This window comes from Cyprinodon tularosa, unplaced genomic scaffold (assembly GCF_016077235.1).
Source record: "Cyprinodon tularosa strain WSP-4 unplaced genomic scaffold, ASM1607723v1 ctg101, whole genome shotgun sequence".
Classification (NCBI taxonomy): Eukaryota; Metazoa; Chordata; class Actinopteri; order Cyprinodontiformes; family Cyprinodontidae; genus Cyprinodon; species Cyprinodon tularosa.
In genome coordinates, this window is record NW_024037794.1 from 565,752 (window position 1) to 586,796 (window position 21,045).

The 21,045-nt window shown below is 36.6% G+C and overlaps 2 protein-coding genes across 2 annotated transcripts; both read left to right on the top strand.

Annotated features, from left to right (window-relative positions):
• Nucleotides 1-396: 396 nt before the first annotated feature.
• Nucleotides 397-11,502, top strand: pdha1a (pyruvate dehydrogenase E1 subunit alpha 1a). Its single transcript, XM_038277437.1, has 11 exons — nucleotides 397-636; nucleotides 1,861-1,929; nucleotides 2,183-2,356; nucleotides 2,591-2,717; nucleotides 4,119-4,210; nucleotides 4,321-4,413; nucleotides 6,316-6,471; nucleotides 6,993-7,064; nucleotides 7,152-7,219; nucleotides 7,830-7,938; nucleotides 10,609-11,502. Exons 1-11 carry the CDS (start codon nucleotides 412-414, stop codon nucleotides 10,771-10,773), a joined length of 1,350 nt encoding a protein of 449 aa, XP_038133365.1. The 5' UTR covers nucleotides 397-411; the 3' UTR covers nucleotides 10,774-11,502.
• A 2,080-nt stretch (nucleotides 11,503-13,582) lies between these two features.
• prdx4 (peroxiredoxin 4) lies at nucleotides 13,583-18,989 on the top strand. Its single transcript, XM_038277450.1, has 7 exons — nucleotides 13,583-13,890; nucleotides 17,293-17,410; nucleotides 17,509-17,625; nucleotides 17,770-17,892; nucleotides 18,394-18,524; nucleotides 18,654-18,688; nucleotides 18,871-18,989. The coding sequence occupies exons 1-7, from the start codon at nucleotides 13,683-13,685 to the stop codon at nucleotides 18,919-18,921; spliced, it is 783 nt and encodes a 260-aa protein (XP_038133378.1). The 5' UTR covers nucleotides 13,583-13,682; the 3' UTR covers nucleotides 18,922-18,989.
• Nucleotides 18,990-21,045: the final 2,056 nt, after the last annotated feature.

Sequence of the window (21,045 nt, forward strand, 5' to 3'; positions counted from 1 at the left end):
AAGAACAGAAAGGAACAGAAGAGAAGAGATAATTACTTCACGACTTAGAATAGGACACCCAGGATTGAACAGGTCATTATTTTTAATAGGGAAACATCTGACAGGGAAATGTGACTGTAGGGGAGATCAGAGAGTGGAACATGTTATTTTGATTTGTAGGAAATATTTGATTCAGAGAAACAAGTTAATTAGGAAACTTAGTCATATGAAAATGAAACTTGACATTGTTGATTTACTGAAAAAAGGAATTAGGAATCAGGTTATGTTTGAGTTTTTGAAACAGATTAAATTGTATAACAGGATATCGTTTTTTATTGTTGTTGTTTTTTTTTTCTTTTGTCATGTGGTCCACACTCCTTACCAGTTGGTGGCGGTAATGCTCACCTAACGTTTTTCCCAACCGCCGTAAAAATGTCAACAAGAAGAAGAAGAAGTGTTACAGTTGTCAAGCCATCCGCTCGCGGCAGCACCGGTTTAGCTGTCGGTATTCAAGTGCGAAGAAGAAGAGGAGGCGCCATCGGACCCGGAAGGACAAATCAGTGGCTGGGTAGAAGGACGGGTACGTGTTGTACCTTGCTGGAGGGAAAGATGCTGACCAATATTTCCACCGTACTAAGGGCCTGCGCTCAGAGAAATGTAAGTGAAACTTTTTATCAAACCAAGGCGTGTCTTAGCTCGCATTTAGTTAACCTACCTAACCATGAAACCGTGTTTGTTTATCCCTAACAACCTGTCAGCTGTTTTCTGACCTTGTGAGCCCGGCCGGCTGATAGCAGGTCGCGCTAACAAAGCTAACCCCTGCAAACAAATATATAACTGTAATCCATTTTTTAGCGCCTAGACATACAGAAACTCAATTATTTAGTTAAACGTACATTGACATTATAAATCTGATTACCCGAACCCAGATGTTGTTGTAAAATGCAGTTTCAGAGCTAGCTTGTTTCAAAACAAGTCGGTATGCTTTAAAGTGCATAAGAGAAGTTACAGGGTTATAAAACATGTAATATTAACACAAATCTTCACATTTTTTGCATTTTGACAGTAACATAAAACGTGTTTGTGTAGAAACTGTGATATTCCTCATCTAAAATAGTGGTGTCAGTAGGTATTTTGGTAAAGATTTCACCAAGAAATGTTAAATTACATTAATATCTACTACGTAGGTTAAAGTTAAGACAGCTGTAATATTTCCTAAGCACTTATTAGTTTTTTTTTTATTTCAGAATAGATTGAAAGCTGCTAAAAGCTATGATTGAAATTAATTAATAATATCTTAATAAGAAGTAAAGTAGATAATGCTTTGAATCATTCAAAAAAAAGCAATGGTTGAGTCCTTTTAACTGCTGTGAAATAATAACATGTAGTAGACCTGTTATAGCTGTGTTATTCAGTCAAAATTATATCTTAGGTCACCATTTTACAATGGTGACCTAAGATATAGCTGTTATTATTGTCTTAGCATGCCCTTTCAAACATTCTAATGACATTATGAAATTAAATAGAAATCTATCTTTTGAAGGAAAAATACATACCAAAACATTTCCATTTAGGCATATACACACTTGAATGATTAACCTACAGATTATCTGGTGGATAAAAGAAAAAAAAACTGATCAGGTAAATTAAGGCATCACTTTGTCAGTGTAACATTAACAACAAAACGTAGTTATACTGTTGGCACCAAAAAAAAACAACAACAACAAATAATATTAGATAAGTAAGGGGTGGGAGGTGGAAACACATTAGCATCTGTGACTCACTTTATAATGAAATGGTTTCTATTGGTTGACAGATGTTGTGAAACTCTTGCTAGTAATGAAACCTTTAATGCTGTTGCTTTTCCTCCGCCTTTGACAGGGAGCTGCAGCGGTTGTGTCGGCACGAAACTATGCTGACTTCACCTCCCAGGCTACCTTTGAAATAAAGGTAAGATTTAAACACATCAGTGGATCTTGAAGCGTGGAAAAGGGGAATAATAAGATGTTGAGATCCTCTCCTACAGATTAATTAACATTAAATTTCACCAGTAGGGCAAAACATTTAAAACTGTATCAAAAATCGATATAAGAACAAGAGTACCGCTTGCGTAATTCACTACACAAAATCAAATTCTATTAAATTGTTGAACACAGATTCAAGTTGCTAACTTTATACGTCCTTTTTTTTCACTTGTCTGAAGAAAAGTGACGTCTTCAAGCTGGACGAGGCCCCCGCCACTGAGGTGGTTATGACCCGGGATGAGGGGCTGCAGTACTACCGCACCATGCAGACTATGAGGCGGATGGAGCTGAAGGCAGATCAGCTTTACAAGCAGAAGATCATTAGAGGGTTCTGTCACTTGTATGATGGCCAGGTGAGAATATACTTCAGACCATACAGAGCAGAATACAGAATCACTGTGTTAATTCAAGAATGTTTTAGGTTATCAATTTAAAATGGAAGAGTTTGAGAGGGGAACAGATTCTTCAACGAGAGAAATGCATAAAATAAAGGCTATTTTTTTTTTTTTTTTTTTTTAGAATATTTATAAATGTGAAATGCGTCTTTTTTTTTTTTTTTTTTTATTGTTTTTTTTTTTCCTTTGCAGGAAGCTTGTGCTGTAGGGATCGAAGCATCGATTAAGCCAACAGACCACCTGATCACAGCGTACCGTGCACACGGCTACACTTTAACAAGGGGGGGGACTGTCAAGGAGATCATGGCTGAACTCACTGGTGAGCCCACAGTGCCAGCTAATTCATCTTATGATTGATTAATTTCCCTTGCAGATCTAGACCTGTATTCTATGTTCTTAATGCCCAAATCCAAATTATTTTTTGTGGTTGCTCCAATTAGGTTTAAAATGTAGCCTGTACCTGACTTCAGTGTGAACTGATTTAGCACCTAACTGACCTGCATAAGAACAATAAAAAATGTTGACATGCAGCTTAACATTAAACACAGAGAAATAGATGTTATAGTTTAAGTGAACAATAGAAGCCATTTATTGTTGTGTGGGAAGAGCATAAATAAAAGGAGAGTAAAAGCCTTTATTGTTACATCTCATTGAAATCTGCAATTTTAGCAAAACAGACTGGATGCAAACACAGTAAGCGATGGTGGGGCAGGAATTTTATCAGCTTTATGGGGACTTTTATTCAGAACCTTAACATATTTTACTCATTTATCCAGCAGCTCTCCTCCCAACTCTAAAAGTGGAAGACTTGATGCCACCCAATGTTTTGGGCTTCAACAGTGGACAGATAGACACATGCTTGTAAACCATGACAGCAATTTAAAATCTTCTGTTTGAAGGGTTGTATGAAAATGTATCTAAACAAACTGTTCCACATCCAAATGGTTCCTATGAGCCTTTCAATTAGGCTTAAATGAGGTGTAATCTCTGTTTATAAGCTGGCCTCGCTGTCTCCCTCTCCATTTTTCAATACTTTCTCAGCTCTCGTCTATTTTGCTAACTGCTGCTGTTTCCTGTTGGGTGGCGCAAAGTTGTGATGAATGTGATGGAAAGTGGCGTCAAAGTTGCATCTAATCCACCTTGGTAGTTCCCACTGGAGTCACATCCAGGACCACAAATAAAAGTGGCTCAAATATGACTTAAAAAATTCAAATATATCCCAGATCTGAGCCTTTACATCAGATGTGGGCCCTATTAGCCTGCAGTGGGAATGAAGCCATACAGAAGGGTGAAAGTAGATCATTTCAGCTTCTATTATAAATGCTTACTTAGAAAATTTAAATTTTGAATATTTTTTAATTTCGGTTTGAAAGAGCACATAGGACTCACTTGCACATAATTTACACGGGAGATTTATTTCACAGTTTGATTGTCGGTAAAAGCTGGAGCTGCTTCGACGGTGAGGAATCATACTTTCTGTAGAGCAGACGGAATAGATGAAAAAAAACAAGACAGAGTTTAATATCTCTGTGGCATGCCACGCTCCAGAGTTGGGTAATAATTATCTATGGCTTTGATGTCTGCACATGCTGTCATTGCCTGAAGGTCAGCCCAGGTTAAAGGTTAACCCTGGTTTGTCTGTGATGAATCCATTTGTTGATTAAAAACCTCGAACTCTTCTATGTTTGACATCAATTTCTCTCTACTTGTTTTTATACAGGCAGAAGAGGTGGTATTGCAAAGGGCAAGGGAGGCTCTATGCATATGTATTGTAAAAATTTCTATGGTGGAAATGGGATTGTCGGGGCTCAGGTAGGTTGCAGAAGTCTCTCTGTGTAACGCCTCATTGCTGAACTAAAATATTCTTTCTTAATAATGTAATCAGACCTAAACCTATACATGTATCTGTGTCTTCTTTAAAGGTTCCTCTGGGTGCTGGCGTGGCACTAGCCTGCAAATATAAGGGATCTGACGAGCTGTGTGTCTGTTTGTATGGTGATGGCGCTGCCAACCAGGTAAGACACAGATCGCTGCCATTTATTTGTTTTGAATTTTCACAACGTTGATCAGCCGATACTGCTTATCTCCAATACCCAGGATTCATGAACATTAATTTGTTTTACCAATTTCCAGAGAATTGGAGCCAGAATCAGCACAAAATAACTACAGATATGAGCTCTGGCTATTGTTTCTGTAGCAATTTTTCAATAGTTTTAAAGATTAATAAATGGCTTATTGCACTTTGGTAAACAGTGCTACATTTTTTTCTGACAGATAACATATAATCACGTATAAAGCATTTTTTCATTCTGGACTGTTCTGTTATTTTTGGTTGTGAGAATAGTTTGAAATACAACATCAATGATTTGAACAAACAAGAAACAGTTAAACTCGTTCTTGTTGAGGTTGAGCCTCAAAATTTCACACAGGATAAAAATATGCTTAATATTATGCATAAAGGCTCAAATACATACATGCATTACATTTTGTATGTTTACAATTAAGATTCTATAGGTTTCCTTGTTTTTCATGCTCATGATTGCCTGTAACTAGTATTCCCAGTTTAAAACTATACTTTTTGAATAGAAAAATTTAACAGAGCTATAGGAAAGTCTGTAAAAGGAAACCCAGATATACAAAGAGACAATTAAAGATTTAGAACTTTTGGACACACCCCAATATCAATAAACTGTTATAAGTAAGCAGCTTTTTGCCAAGGTCAGGGACAAGCCCCAGATGATCATCCTCAGACAATTGGTGATTTCTGGGCTCTTCCTAAACATCAGATGAAAAATCTAAGTTTCTTTATGTGAAATCTGTCAGGGACTAAGAGCTTCCTGATTAATCAAACTGCCCCTGCTTTAAAATGGGCTCCTTCAAGGTAGACCAGAATTAGCAAGTTCCTATAGGGACAGGTCAGTATGAAGACGATGGTGGTAGTATCACATGGCTCTATTTTAGTGGGACTGATAACGGTGCATTGGATGGAATAATAAAGAAGGAAAAACTCCCAGATCCGTCAAACATCAGACCTCCTACCTGTTTCAGGTTGGCTCAGTCCAACACACTTGAAATAAAAGACCGGATTGACTTCTTTGAGCCAAATGGTCAAATTGGACATTTTAACCTGATGTTGATCCTAAGAAAACATGAAAGCCAAATTTTATTTTGTATATTTTTATGACTTAATGAAGTTGATTGACATTGAGCCCCTGAAATCATCAAACTAAATCCCATTGGGCATTTTTGGATATCTTTTACAGCCTCTCTGTAAACCAGGCAGGAACCTAATAACCACTTAATAGAAATCTGCAGCAGCTGATTGATGGCCGCAAAAGTTGTGACTTTATAATGTACATTTTACTCAATGTTATTGGCTTTTGTGCATCGATATGAGAGTGATGATTTTATAATAAATAAATGTAATTCTAACTATGTTATTGTAACTGAAGAATTTCTTAGATTTACTGGTTTTTGTTCTTCTCAATGTTAAAATCTTGGTGCTGAATTTTAAAGCTCTCCATGGTCGGCCGTCCTCTGACATTAGAGCTCTGTTGTGTCTTTTTATCCCTTCTTGAAGGTTGAGGTCATTAGATAAGAACTTCTCATGATCCCTTTTAACCGTTTCAAGACTAGAAGAGATCGCCCCTTCTTAACTTATCTTTTTCACAAAGCTTTTTAAACAAATCCTGTTTGTCAGCTTTTTATTATGACTATTTTATTATAATGTTTTATACAGTTTTATCTCTTAATTCTACACATTTGTAAAGCACTTTGCAAACCTGTTGTCTGTGAAAGGTGCCATATAAATGAACCTTTACTTACTTTATTTACTCTCAGCTCCAAAAGCTAATCATGCTATCAAAATCTGCCAAAACATTGAATTTTATATTCGATCATTTCCTTTTGTGTTACAGGGTCAGATTTTTGAAACCTACAACATGGCGGCTCTTTGGAAGTTGCCTGTTATCTTCATCTGTGAGAACAACAGGTACGGCATGGGAACGTCAGTGGAGCGAGCTGCAGCCAGCACCGACTACTTCAAGAGGGGAGAATTTATTCCTGGTCTCAGGGTAAAAGATTTTGACATGCCTCCTTTTAGAAATAAATTAAAATGTCTTAAATTAAGTCTGTTTTCTAGAGCTGAAACAATCGTGAATAATCGATTGTTGAAATAATCATCAACTAATTTAATAATCGATTAATTGCCTACCGGAGTTTAGAGACTCTAAAAAGTGTCCGTAGCTGAAAGAGCAACCCACCTTGTGTAGCAATTATACCAAAATTGTAAAAAAAAAAGAAAAAAATATATATATAAATATATGTGTGTGTATGTATGACAATGCATTTTTTTTCTTAGTTTAAATATAAATTATCTTGTTCCATTGGCAAAGTGTCTGCCTTACCTCCTCAATTCAAGAATAAATGTACTTATTTTAAGAAAAAATGACTTTAGATTTCGATTTTTGCTGTGTAAACTTGGGCATCTGATTTTTCTCTATCCTGTAATGGCAGTTTGTTGCAGGAAATACAGACTATCGTTTTAAACAGCCCATAACTCTTTGTTGAAATGACTTTTTTATTTTGTTACTAGGTTGATGGGATGGACATTCTGTGTGTTCGTGAAGCAACCAGATTTGCAGCTGAGCACTGCCGGTCTGGGAAGGTTGGTCTTGATGAAATGCTTGGATTGAAATTTTACATCTACATCTTTTTTTCATTCCTAATGGGTTCTCTTTCTACCATTAAACAGGGTCCAATTCTCATGGAACTACAGACATACCGTTACCATGGACACAGTATGAGTGACCCTGGTGTCAGGTATGTGATCACAACATCTCCACTGTTTTGGTCTCTTGTTACTAAATTGAAAATGTTAATTGTCGTGATCTCTGTGCTGCTGCCCCTTGCTTCTTACTTTTGTTCCTGCAGTAGTCTTCATATATTGTCTCTCCCTCAGTAGTGCCCTTTCAATGCTCTGACAGCCCAGGGATAAACTGAAAAAATCATCCTGCTATTGGCTTTTGCTTATTAACCTTGACAGGATAACAGACAATCAAAGATAGGATTTTTCTTAATTCTAATTTGTATCCTGCAACATTTGAACACAGAAATTGCAAAACCTTCACAATAAGTCCAAACACGACCCAAAAGCTGTAAATGTTGCAGAAAATAGTTTTTTTTAGATTCAGATATATTTTCTTGAGTGACTAAGGTCAGTCCTCGAGGGCCAGTTTCCTTAACGTTTTAGATGTTTACCAGATTTTTGTTGAGCTGTAGTAATCTAATTCAGTTGTTAAAGCTGGGAAAGTTCTAGAACCTGCAGAATAGCAGCCCTCGAGGACCAACCTCTGACACTCCTTGCATAGTGTAAAATTGTGATTATTGTATTCAACCCCTGCAACATCCCTCCACCAATCTGCTCTTTTAGCTACCGGACGCGTGAAGAGATCCAGGAGGTTCGCAGTAAGAGCGACCCTATCTCCCTACTGAAGGATCGCCTTCTCAGCAATAACATGGCAAGCGTGGAGGAGCTCAAGGTAACAAATACTTCTGCCCTGTAAAGGAGGACACTGTTAGCCTAAATGAAAAACTATAACCAAGACTCTTTTCATCTTCAGTATGACAAAGTGCCTTAAAGATGTATTAACAGCCTTTAAACTGTTTCACATTACAGCCACAAATAGTAATAAGATTTTATGTCTTAGGCCTGCTGTCACGTGGTGCATTTCTACGTGGCACCTTTTACGCTGATGCCTTTATGTAAAATCTAGCTGAATAGGCAATGCCCATCTGTGTTTAATTTAATATCTAGTTTGCCAGGTTAGGATTATGTCTGATAATTTGCAGCACAAAGGTTTAGTTCCACTCCAATCGGATCTGTTCAGGGGAAAGATCGGACATTCAGCAGAACCCTCTGAGCTGATTGTGCTCTCCTACCAAGGTTCAGTTTTAGCCAATCATGATTCTTGTGTTTGTAAAGACCCAAATACATCGAGAATATAGCTTCCAGGCATGATTATATAAATCCAGCTGTTTGGTAAAAGCCTCACACTTAAAAAACGACCTAGAAGCAAGTAAAAATGTCTTAAATTAAGTGTATTTATACTTAATTTAAGTAGGTAAATCATTGGAAAAAATCCAAATCTAGATAAGTTCATTTGTTCTTGGATTGAGGCAATAAGAGACATTTTGCCAATGGAACAAGACAATTTACATTTAAAATAAGAAAACACAATTGCATTATCTTATTTCAAGTGCATATTATCTAATTATCTTATTTTAAGACTAAAAACACTCATTCCACTGGCAAACTATCGCATTTACCTACTCAAATTAAGAGTAAAAACACTTAATATAAGAAATTTTTTGTTTTTGCAGTTTGCCAATGGAATATTTTTACTCTTAAAATAAGATAATTAGATAATATGCACTTGAAATAAGACAATCCAATTGTGTTTTCTTATTTTAGGTTTAAATTGTCTTGTTTATTGGCAAAATGTCTCTTTTACCTCCTCAATCCAAGAACAAATGCACTTATTTTATGATAAAATTACTTATCTAGATTTCAATTTTTTTTTCCAGTGCAGAGGTTTGCTTGATACTGAAACTGATGGCAAAGAGGGTAAATTTTCAAACGTCTTGTACACATGATATGGTATTCTACGAACACTGACTTCCTCTGAGAACCAGTAAAAATAAAATGAAATATAAATTTGAAAAGCACTCACAGCACAGACATCCACCACCAAGCAGCAAATTTTGCCCCATATTGTGACTTACACACATAGTTAAACTCAAACATGATCTGGATCATTACCAAATGTCAATGAATTTCCATAAGGTGCATCTTTGATAACAATTTCCTAACAATAATTTTATGAATGTATGAATAAGGCTAAACATGTGTCTGCAGCCTCTGGTGTTTGTTCTGCTCTTACCTTCTTCATTCTCCCTGCAGTTGGCTTTCTTATTTGATCAGCAGGTTGAGACTTTTAAATGAGACACGGGTCCCTTTCAGGAGTTTTTTTTTTTTTTTACTTTCTTTTCTTTCTTCTTTATAATACTTGTGGACTTTTTTGAGTCAGATGCTGAAGCTGTCAATAGTCACTGCTGCCACTTTGTGGTTTAGTGGGGAATAATGTTAAAGAATCCTTTAAAAAGATTCCTGCATCCGGATTATTATGTGGCTCATCACCAAAGGTGAATGGATTGAGTAAAAATGTCCGTTCAGGACTTTTCCAGTTATCCTGTACACAGACAAACAAACACAAGCAAAAACTCTACTTGAAACAGAGCCTCCTTGGCGGAGGTAATACAGAAAGCCACCATTCACAAGAAAGTTTTTAAATGTCTGGGGGACAAAACAAACACTTTTCACGAGTCTTGGCTCACAAAATTGCAGAACCTGGAAAACAAACATTCTGTTTTTCTCAGTAGTTGCTTTTGTTGTAGAATTATTTTGCTGTGGTTTGCAACTTGGGGATTATTCTACCAGTGGAGAAAAGAGGAAGTTTTTGCCTGTTCAGAAGGACTTTTTGGTCAGATTTCCCACAAATAGGTGTTAATTAAAGTGAGAATTAGTTAAAAAAGCACTGTAAGCTATTCCATCCTACTTTTATTACTACTTCTCACATTCTGGCCGAAATGATCAGTATTTAGATGTTTAGGTCTGTTTATTAACCACTAGATGACCACAGTGAGCATATGAAGTTTGTAATAGACTTTAAGAATAGATTTTTTTTTTTTGCAAGACATTTGCCAAGAACTTTGAGGTTTTAACAAACCCTCAGTTTATTATCATTAGACATATCCAGGACATAACAAACAGGCTATGAAAATTATTAACATGATGGTGTGTATGCTATATATTCAAATGCTCGGGCAAACCAATACCCCTTCAGAACTCCAGGGGAAAGGTTCAGATTAAACACTGATTCATGTGTTATAGTGGTTCTGTTTTCTTCCTTTTGGAAACTGTTATTCTGTCTTCATCTGCTGCTTTTGATAGTACATATACAGAAGCCTGTTGTAGATATAAAAAAGGTTAATAGGAAATAGAAATTGAAACTGATATTCCCTTTGGGATTAATAAAGTAGAATTGAACTTAAATGAAATATTTTCGTAAGCCGCTTTATCCACCCTGCAAATAATTCTGCTGTTTATAGATCCTCTATAGCATAACCATTTGCTTGCGTTACATCTACAGGAGATCGATGTGGACGTGAGAAAGGAAATCGAAGATGCAGCTCAGTTTGCCACTACAGATCCTGAACCCCCTCTGGAGGAGCTGTGCAACCACATCTTTTCCAACAATCCACCGGTTGAGGTGCGCGGCACCAACCCGTGGGCCAAACTGAAGTCTGTAAGCTAATGTTCAAATTGCCTCAGTTCAGCTGTAAAAAATGACTTCTTAGACAGCTATGTGATCACTTCACATAATGTACCGTAACTGAGTGCATCACACCCAGAGCTTTAACCGTTATATTACTGTCACATTTAAAGATGAGGGTCATAAATTGCAAATATGTTCTTAAACTGACATTAAAGGGTTCAACTTTCAGTATTTTCATCCCCCCACACACACTCCACTCGTCATTTAAAATCTGCTACAGACATCAGGACTTAATCTATTACTTTAACTTACTGGTGGTAAGTTTTATGCCCTTTTCTTAGCAGCTCAGTTTCGTTACTTGTAGTGCTCCATTTCTGATATGAAATTAAAACAAATGAAATGACACAGAAACAGAGGATAGGTCATCTCATACATTTTATTGACACTGTTGCCACATTCTCAATAAAATACATTTATTTATATTTTTGATTAATATTGTGACTGTTGAGCTGTATATGCTGTTTAAATTGCCAGTCCTGATGGATTATTGGAAGTTCCCATCTATCAATTTAACACTTCAAAGAAGTACCTATGACGCTTAACTTAAGCCTCCTAAATTTAAATATTTTTTTTTTAGCGTTAAGCACTTGGATGTTGGTTTTCCCCATTAAATGATGGATATTGTTTTCCATATTTACCATCTTGATGTTACGCTCTGGTGATTTTTTAAGGTGCAATTTAATAAAAATCCCCATGTTGAAACACCTATGTCTTTGAACTCTTTTCCTTTGTTTTCAATAAATCAACTTCGGACTGCTTTTTTTTATCCTGCCTCTTTTCGCTGGACTTCTATTTAAAACGATATATTTCCATTTAATCAAATTATTGCAGAGTTTTCTCATATCTGTATCTGTGCCTGACGGATCTAATGTCTGGAAAATGAATGTGGTGTCTTAGACAAGCTGAGGTAAAATGTTTTATGGAGCTTCTCATTTTGGAACCAATAGTCACGTTGCTTCTTTTTTTTTTTTTTTTTTTTTTTGCTTAAACTTTTCTTTTCCAGAAAGATTACATATTAGATTAGAAGAAGAAGGCTATTTATGAGACATAAAGAAGAGAATCTCCTCATGAAGATGTGTTGGAATACAAGGCATCCTTATGAACGTGGCTACAATTTGATTGCTTGTAAAAAAAGATATTGCTTGTGGAAAACTTGGATTTGGAGAGGTAAAACTGTAAACTCTTGATCTGAAAATTTCCTGATAAGAAAATTAAAGCTTTCGGTAAAATATAAATTTGTTTAAATTAGCTTCTTTATTTATTATCCTTTAATAATTACCGTTTTTATTGTACGTTATAATCTTAAACTTTTTTATTTATTACTTATTTTTTAAGTATTTATTATTTAGAGGTAAGACTGTAAACTCTTGATCTAAAATTTCCTGATAGTATAAAATTAACAAAGCTTCAAGTAAAGCATATTTGTCTTCCAGCACACACATCCTGTTGTTGAATTTTGCATCTTCAAATGGGTTTTCTTCCAGTATTATTCTGCTCATGAGTTGGAAAAAGCAGCTTCTGTACCCCTGCCTAAGAGGATCCCACAGCATGACACCTCCACAGTTATGTTTTTCATAAATATTTCAGGGTCACATTTCTTTATTTTATTTAAAACAATGTTTTCCTTCTATGTTTATCTTTGCCTTTTGATCAGATCAGCTGGCTTTTTTTTTTAAGCAAAGGTGCTTGGTTTGCCAATCTCCCACAACAGCTAGATATGTTGAAAACATGCTTCTCAAAATAATAACTAACCTGAGCTGTGGATCTTTGCAGCCCCTCTCACGTTAACATGAGGGTTTGGGTTTCTTTTCTGATTGGTTTGCTCTTAATAGGAAAAGATACAGAGGCTGGAAAGCCTTTCACACTCTTCCTTAAAGGAAGCATTTCATATCACCTCTGATGTATGGAAAGTGATGTCTGAAGGCTTAAATGCCATCACTACATTCACTATGCATTTCATTGGTTTGAAATGTATACTGCAATTTCAAATTTAAGATAATCAAGTACTATTGATGGTGAGACAAATGTTCCAACAAAGAAACACCCGTTCAACTCTTTTGATTGGTTTAAAACCTTTTAAGCCATTTTATTCCTTAAATTGGAAATGTGTTGGTAATGACAGTTGCTTGCACTGGATTTAATTTAGAGGTATTCGATTTTTCAGGCTGAAGATACATAAACCTTTAAGATCATATTTATTGCAAAACCAATTATCTGCTTTTACTTTCATACTATGGAGGACCAACTCTGTCATATTTAAAAATAAATACAGAAATAAATAAATAAATAAGCATAAAATTAATTGCCCCCCAAAATACAATAAATAAATGTAGGTAGAAATTAAATTATACAATGAGACAAATGTATAAATTTCTTTCAATTATCTTCTTCATTTATTCTCCTTTAATAATTACCGTATTTATTGTACGTTATAATCTTTAACTTTTTTATTTATTACTTATTTTTTAAGTATTTATGTGTGTGTGATAATATTTTGTATGTTTTTTTCTTCCTTTGTATTTTTTTTTTTACCCTATTTATTTCTTTAATACTATTTATTTCTACCTGTCGGTTTTACATTTCTGTATGCATTTCTGCCATATTTTTAAATATGAAAGAGTTGGTCCTCCCATGTCATTATGATGGTGGAAAAAAAGAAACTGTTTAAATTAAGCAGGGAAATTAATGTGACAAGAATCACCTCATACATTTTCCATCATCTATTAGTGTTTAATTAGCACCAGAAGGTGGCGGTAGTGCATTGATGACTTCAGCTTCAGCAAATTTCCAAAAAAAGAAGAAGAAGAAAATAAGGAAAAGCGCTTCATTCCAGCGGAAAGTCTGAAACACGTCGATTTCCAGCTACGTGCTCACAGGGAGACGACACAATGGAGTCTGGTCTGAGCCCATGTGCAAAGGAGCTGCTGTGCGCATTCTGCGCAGCTCTGCTGCTTTTTAGCGCAGCTACATCTGCAGACGAAAGCGCTCACCTGAAGAACTCCCAGTGTCACAACTACGCTGGAGGACACGTCTATCCCGGAGAGGCTTTCCGTGTGCCGGTGTCCGACCATTCCCTGCACCTCAGCAAAGCCAAGAGTGAGTTCCTCCACCTGAATTTTTTATATTTATAAACCCACCGGTGATTAAACATCTGCAGACTGAAGGCGCGCATTCATCTACATGACAGCAGCTGCTGTGAGGGAGAGAAATGCATCCTGGGTATCTATCATTATAAACACTTATTTCCTGGTAGGTTTTAAAATCCACTTAGATTTCAGGTCAGAAATAAAAACATTTTCCCATCAGTTGGATTCACTTCTGTAGGACACGTCAGTGTGTGAACTTGATTGGGTGGTTCTGACACATGACCCTGCGACGACAACAACACATGCTCACTCACAGATGTTTATATGTGTATTTATACAAAATACAAACCCTTTTAAAACAGCTTGTCTTATCTAAAGCCTTTCAGCGTGTGGCAGATGTGTTTGCTCTGATTGCTTCTGCTTATTTTCCTTTTTAGAATAGAAAAATCCCTTTATTGTCCCACAGTGGGGACATTTTGCGGTATATCTCTGCCATATGGTCCATGAATCCACAGGTATAACTTGGTCTGCTTTTAGAAATGACTGACAGCATGCTATTCATTAGGATCATGAGTAATTGGAGACAGAGGCCAAACACCATGAACCCATACTTGCAGTCAGAGTGGTAGGAACAGGAAATGGAGTGAAAGGTGTAGGATTACATTAGTGTTACTGCAACTATTTTTTCATTTGTTTGTCCATTTGTTTTGCTCTCTTGGATTTTATTTGTTCAATCAAAAAATTAAATAAATTAGAACAGATGGATATTAAAAACAACAAAGATGCCTGGATAGAGGGTATTTATCATGAAATAAGACAAATGAATTGTTTTCAAATTCATATTGAATCCTATCCGCTTTCTATTTTTTATTTGTCAAACTAAAGCTAAGTGGATGTTCATTTAGTTGCTCATTTGAGATATTTACTCAACTTTATATGTTTACAAACCTAATAGTTGTTTTATGGATATTTGACCAGGTTTTGCTCTTTAATCCAAATATTATGGAGGAAATATTAGGGTCCTTATACCCTCTGATGAAGTCAGGTAACCTATTAAAGTTGGAGGATTTGAAAGTTCAGAATGGAAAAAAAAGAGCATTTTAAATGCATTGTTTGAAAAAACAAATAAAGGGAACCATCAATCATCCTTGGGCTGAATGAAATATTCTCATCAAACATTCTCATTGTTAAAAGTTAAATGTGCTGAAAGCGAAATCTGACCTAAACCATCAATGGAAATCAAACTTATTAACCAATGGAGGCCTGGATTTGGAGTTGCACACAAAATTAAAGTCGAGAAACGCTACAGACTGATCCAGCTTTGATGAAATGTCTTTAAAACAGGTCAAAATTAGGCTCAGTATTGTGTGTGGCCTCCATGTTCCTATAACCTCCCTACAACGCCTGGTTGTGCTCCTGATGAGGTGATGGATGGTCTCCTGAGTGATCTCCTCCCACACCTGGACGAAAGCATCAACCAACTCCTGGACAGTCTGTGCTGCAATGTGACATTGGTGGATGGATAGAGACATGATGTGCTCAATTAGATTCAGGTTAGGGGAACTGATGGGCCAGTCTATAGCTTCAATGCCTTCATTTTGCAGGAACTGCTGATACATTCCAGCCACATGAGGTCTAGCATTGTGATGCATTAGGAGAAACCCAGGGCCAAGTGCACCAGCTCACAAGGGGTCTGAGGATTTCATCTCGCTACCTAATGGCAGTGATGCTACCAATTTCCCCACACCATTACTGACCCACTTGCCAAACTGGTCATGCTGAAGGATGTTGCAGGCAGATCGCTCTCCATGCCGTCTCCAGACTCTGTCACGTCTGTCACATGTGGTCAATATGAACATGCTTTCATCTGTTAAGAGCACAGGGCGCCAACTGCAAATTCACCGATCCTGGTTTTCGCTGGAAAATGTCACTTGTCCTGCAAGGTAGCAGTCCTACTGCTGGGTTATTGCCCTCCTAAGGGCCTCCTCCATGTCTCCTGGTGTACTGGCTTGTTTCCTGGTGGCATCTCCAGCCTCTGGACACTATGCTGACCGACAGAGCACATCTTTTTGCCACAGCTCGCATTGATGTGCCATCCTGGATGAGTTGCACTACCTGAGTCTCCTGTGTGGCTTTTATAGTCTTCCTCATGGTACGACGAGTGTGATAGCACCACTAATTTTAAAAAGTGACCGAAACATCAGCTAGAAAGCATAGGCACTGAGAAGTGGTCTGTGGTCCCCACCTGCAGAACTAATCCTTTATTGAGTGTGTCTTTCTAATTGCCAATAATTTCCACCTGTTGTCTGTTGCATTTACACAACAGCGTGGGAAATCAATTGTCAATCAGTGTTGGAAACTTTGGTTTACACTGGAGTTTGCTTTAATTGAAGTTGTACTGTGTTGTTTACATGTTCCCTTTTATTTTTATCAGCAGTGTATATTATTCATTTACACTTGATGCCCTCTCACACTGTCTAAAAATATGGATTAGATCCGCTTATCCATTTACCGATTTCGTCCACCCATCTGTTTTGTTAATTATTCATCTATCTATGGCCATTTTCTGTCCTTTAATTTGTAAAACATTGTTTAAAAAGTAGGGTTGTCAAAAGTATAGATACTCAAAAAAGTTGTATCCGGATACAATACTTGTTTTTAAAAGTAGCGATACAGTGCCACCACCAGTGGCACCTAAGCAGTCGTTCATCTAAACTGCAGAATAGAGGACAATGCACTTTCAGAACACTGTGTGATTGAATAATTCTGTGCACTTTTCAGTTTCAGACTTTTTTTTGGTAAGAGGTTCAGCTGCTGAGAATTATTTTTGTTTCTTAACCGTTTTGGCTAGTGTTATTGTTATGTGTGCAAAGCATAGCCAAGGAAGGAACACTTAATTTTCATTTTATAAGTTTTTTAACAAGCTTGCTTAATATTGTGCACAGCATACAACCTTTATTGCATTTTTTTATTGTATTTTATTTATTAATGAAAATATTTCTGTAGAATTTTGGAGTCTTTGTTTTTATCCTTGTGGTATCGAAAATGGTATCGAGTATCGAATATTTTCCTTAGTATCAGTATCGAGTTGAAAAGTTTAGTATTGTGACAACCCTATTAGAAAGTAAACTTTGGAAAATTGTAACAGTATGGAAGCTGACAGCCTGATTGAAAAATGTCTAGGCCATCAGAAATCTGAAAGGTTACACTCCCTCGGATGTCCTTCCTATCTTTTATCATGTCAGGTCAGGTTACAGCTTAAACACTTAATGTTTTTTCTCATTTCTTCACGTTCTCATCTTTCTCTGAAATACAAAAGTCTCTTACACAACTAGGTTCTACAAGTAGGAAATATTTTAAAGGAAATAATTTGTTTCATTTGTCTGTGTGGTGTTGTTTTTCTCTGCTGCAGTTTCAAAGCCTGCACCGAACTGGGAAGGAACCGCTGTCATCAACGGGGAGTTCAAAGAGCTGAAGCTGTCTGACTACAAGGGGAAATATCTTGTTTTCTTCTTCTACCCTTTGGACTTGTACGTCTGATTTAAGCAGAATGTTGTGTAATATCATTGTTTCTTTCATAGACTGCAAGCATGTAAATATATGTAAACATGTTTGTTTTCTCTTTCAGCACATTCGTCTGCCCCACTGAGATCATTGCATTCAGTGATCGTGTGCACGAGTTTCAAGCCATAAATACTGAGGTGGTGGCCTGCTCCGTGGACTCCCAGTTCACCCATTTAGCTTGGTATTAAAACCCCTTTCATTAGACCTGCACACTCTATAAAATACATAATCTAAATACTTATATGGCTCCTTCATATGACATGGTCCTCAGTTTAAAGAATCTACAACCGATTGTGTTTTTGCTGACCTATTCTGTCCTCAACAGGATCAACACCCCCAGGAAGCAGGGTGGATTGGGATCCATGAAAATCCCGCTGCTGTCTGACCTCACTCACCAGATTTCAAAAGATTATGGCGTCTATTTGGAGGACCAGGGACACACACTGAGGTGAAAAATAGATTTATGATCATCAGAGGTTAAGATAAAGCTGTTATGTAATGCAGGAATAGTGAAACAAACAAACTACCAGAAACCAGACAAAGGCGTGGAAGCACAATAGCTCTTTACTTTTTTTCTTATTCTGTTAAAAATAAACTTGAAAGTATGTTAAGTAGTGTGGATTTTTTTTACTTTTATTATTTTTGCCTGTTTTTCTGTCTGAATGGATTTGACTGTATTGACAAGCAGTCCCAGCCACATAATTCTTGCTCGAAAAAGAATTTATGCTGCAAAACCATTATTTTCAAATGGAAAATTGTTTCTTTTTCAAGCAAAGATTAATGTTCTAATCAGGAAAAAATGTATGACATTTCTTTCAAGGTTTGTTTTATTTAAGGTGATTCTTTTGACTAAACTTTTTATATTAGTAAATCCTTTTTAGTAGGAAAAAAGGACTAAAGTGTTTGTTGGTTTGCTGACTCTGACCCTAATCTACCATGTCTCTATCAGAGGTCTTTTTATCATCGATGACAAAGGCATCCTGAGGCAGATCACCATGAACGATCTGCCTGTGGGCCGATCAGTGGATGAGACGCTGCGGCTGGTGCAGGCCTTCCAGTACACAGACAAACATGGAGAAGGTACAGGAAGGTTTCCTCCCACAGTATATTTTCTTCCTAAAATAAGATCAGTTTTCAAATAAGCCGCTTAATTTGGGGTATTTCTGCTTTAATGAACTTAATATTTCTGTTGTTTATTTATCCCTGCAGTGTGTCCAGCAGGATGGAAGCCAGGCAGTGACACTGTAAGTAGAACTAAGATGTATTTCTGTTTTAACTAAAAAAAAAAAAACATCAAAATATAGAAAACCTGATTTTTCCCTTAGTTTGTTGTAAAGATTCACGTGTTGTTGTTTTTTTTACCTTGACATAAACTGATGACCAGAAATACTCAAAATCGCTTATAAGATCAATTCTTCCTCCACAGATCATTCCAGACCCTTCAGGAAAGCTGAAATATTTTGACAAACTGAACTAAACGACTTTTCTGCTTCCCTCAAAATTTGTGAATTCCAGCCAGGTCGAAATAAAGTTTTTTTCCTAATATGTTTTTTGTCTTGTTCTTCCTTTAACAATGAAAATGTATGAGGGTACAACGGGGGCTATCCCTATTTAGCCACACATAGCTGGATAACTCTGAGATTCACATATACTCATCATTTGTCCAGATCTTAATCTGAGACTCCTTTACAAAAGTAACTACTCCTCTTATATTCAGTAACCACAGCTCAAACAACATGTAAAAAAATAAAAAAGCATACTGAGAGCCAACATGCAGTAACAAACTGTTTCCATGGGCCTTAATTCCATTAAAAAAAGAGCAGAAAGCTGAATAGCTGCTGAAAGCCAGCAAAACGCTGAATCCACAATCATTTGCAGTTTTTCTACAACACTACGTCATCACTGTCCACCTGGCTATTTTTCACTCAAAACTTGTATATCTTTTCAATTTCCTGCTGTATTGACACCAGACAGACTACAGATGTCACTCAAATGCTGTCATTTTAATTTATTGTGATAAATCCTTTACAGCATGAGTAAGGTTTTTTTGTGTGTGTGTGTGTGTGTGTGTGTGTGTTTTGATGTAAATATCTTTTTTTTCTAGGTGTTATTATTATTTTTTTGTTTTGGGGGGGGTGCATTTAAACCTTATTTTCTGAGGCCCAGAATAATTTACCCTTGAATTGTCATATCCACATCCTCCTCCAGAACCTTCCTGTTGATAACAAGGTTAACAGTTTAGGCATTATTGTACCAGTTAAGAAATGCCTTATAAAGCCTGAGTACGCATCTTTTTGGCCAATAGGGTTTAGGGAATGAAGCAATAGGTGAGCTATCCACACTATTTTATGGTTTTGTCTTTATGTGTGTTTTGTTTTTTTCCTGGACCCCTCCCTGGTGAGGTGTTCAGGCACGTCCCACCGGAAGGAGACCCTGAGGAAGACCCATGACATGCTGGAGTGACTATGTTTCTCAGCTGGCCTTGGAACACCTTCGGATTCCCCCTGAGAAAGTGGCCCAACTGGCTGGAGAGAGGGAAGTCTGGGGCTCCCTACTAAGGCTGCTACCCCAGATAACCAGAAGATGGATAGATTTGATTGTTTTTATAATTTCTTATGAGCATTAACCACTGCCCAAACTCTCATTTAGACTTGGAGAGAAATTTAGACAGATTTTATTTCGTATACACAAGTGTAAACAAAGAAATTTCATTAAGAAATTCTAGACTATTTCATTTTGTAAAGTGCAGACTTGATTAGGTAAGCAGCAGCGATTAAAAAAAATTGTGATGAAAAACAGTAATGTAAGCATGACTGTATAGTTACAGTTCTAACATTCAGGGGTTTTTTTTGTTTGTTTTTTGTTTTTATAACATTCTTATATCATTTACTGTGTCTCCTATTTTTGTCTGCTACTTCAGAGTATGAATTCCTTATTTATTAGCCAATCCTGACGATGTTTCCTCACAGTTCCTTTGTTTTTATTAGTTAAAAGATGAAACACACTCAGATTGTTCAGTCAGGCTTCCTGGGACCTTCACCAAATATGAAAACTCCTCCCACTTAGCTCGATCATCACCTTTTCCTGGGTCATTACCCCACAAACCGCTAATTAATTCTTCTCTGGAAACGAAACGGTTTAGATAACATAATCTTACCCAGCAACACTAAAGGAGTTATAAAGCAATGAAAGGTAAAAAAAAAAAAAATAATAATTTAAAACCTTTTTTTAATATGTTATTTTAAAAACATATTGAGCATGATGTACATTACTGCATAAAACCCAACCTTTGATGAAGACCATTACTTTAATTTCCTCAATGACATACACACTGAGAACAGTGTCCACTTAAATGAGACTCCTACCTGCATGTTTTCAGTCAAGAGGGAGATGCCTAATGTCTGCCAGCAATAATAAAAAATACACTCCCAGAGATCATCCACTGGCTAGACGCAGATAAACCAGATATTGAAGATTTACCTGCTGAACAATGAAGAAAGTAATATTCTTTAGTGGATAAAATACTCCCTTTAGAGTACAAGTGTACTTTGAATTGTCTGGAAGCAGTAAACAAGGGAAATAACTGACCTTGCACTACTGC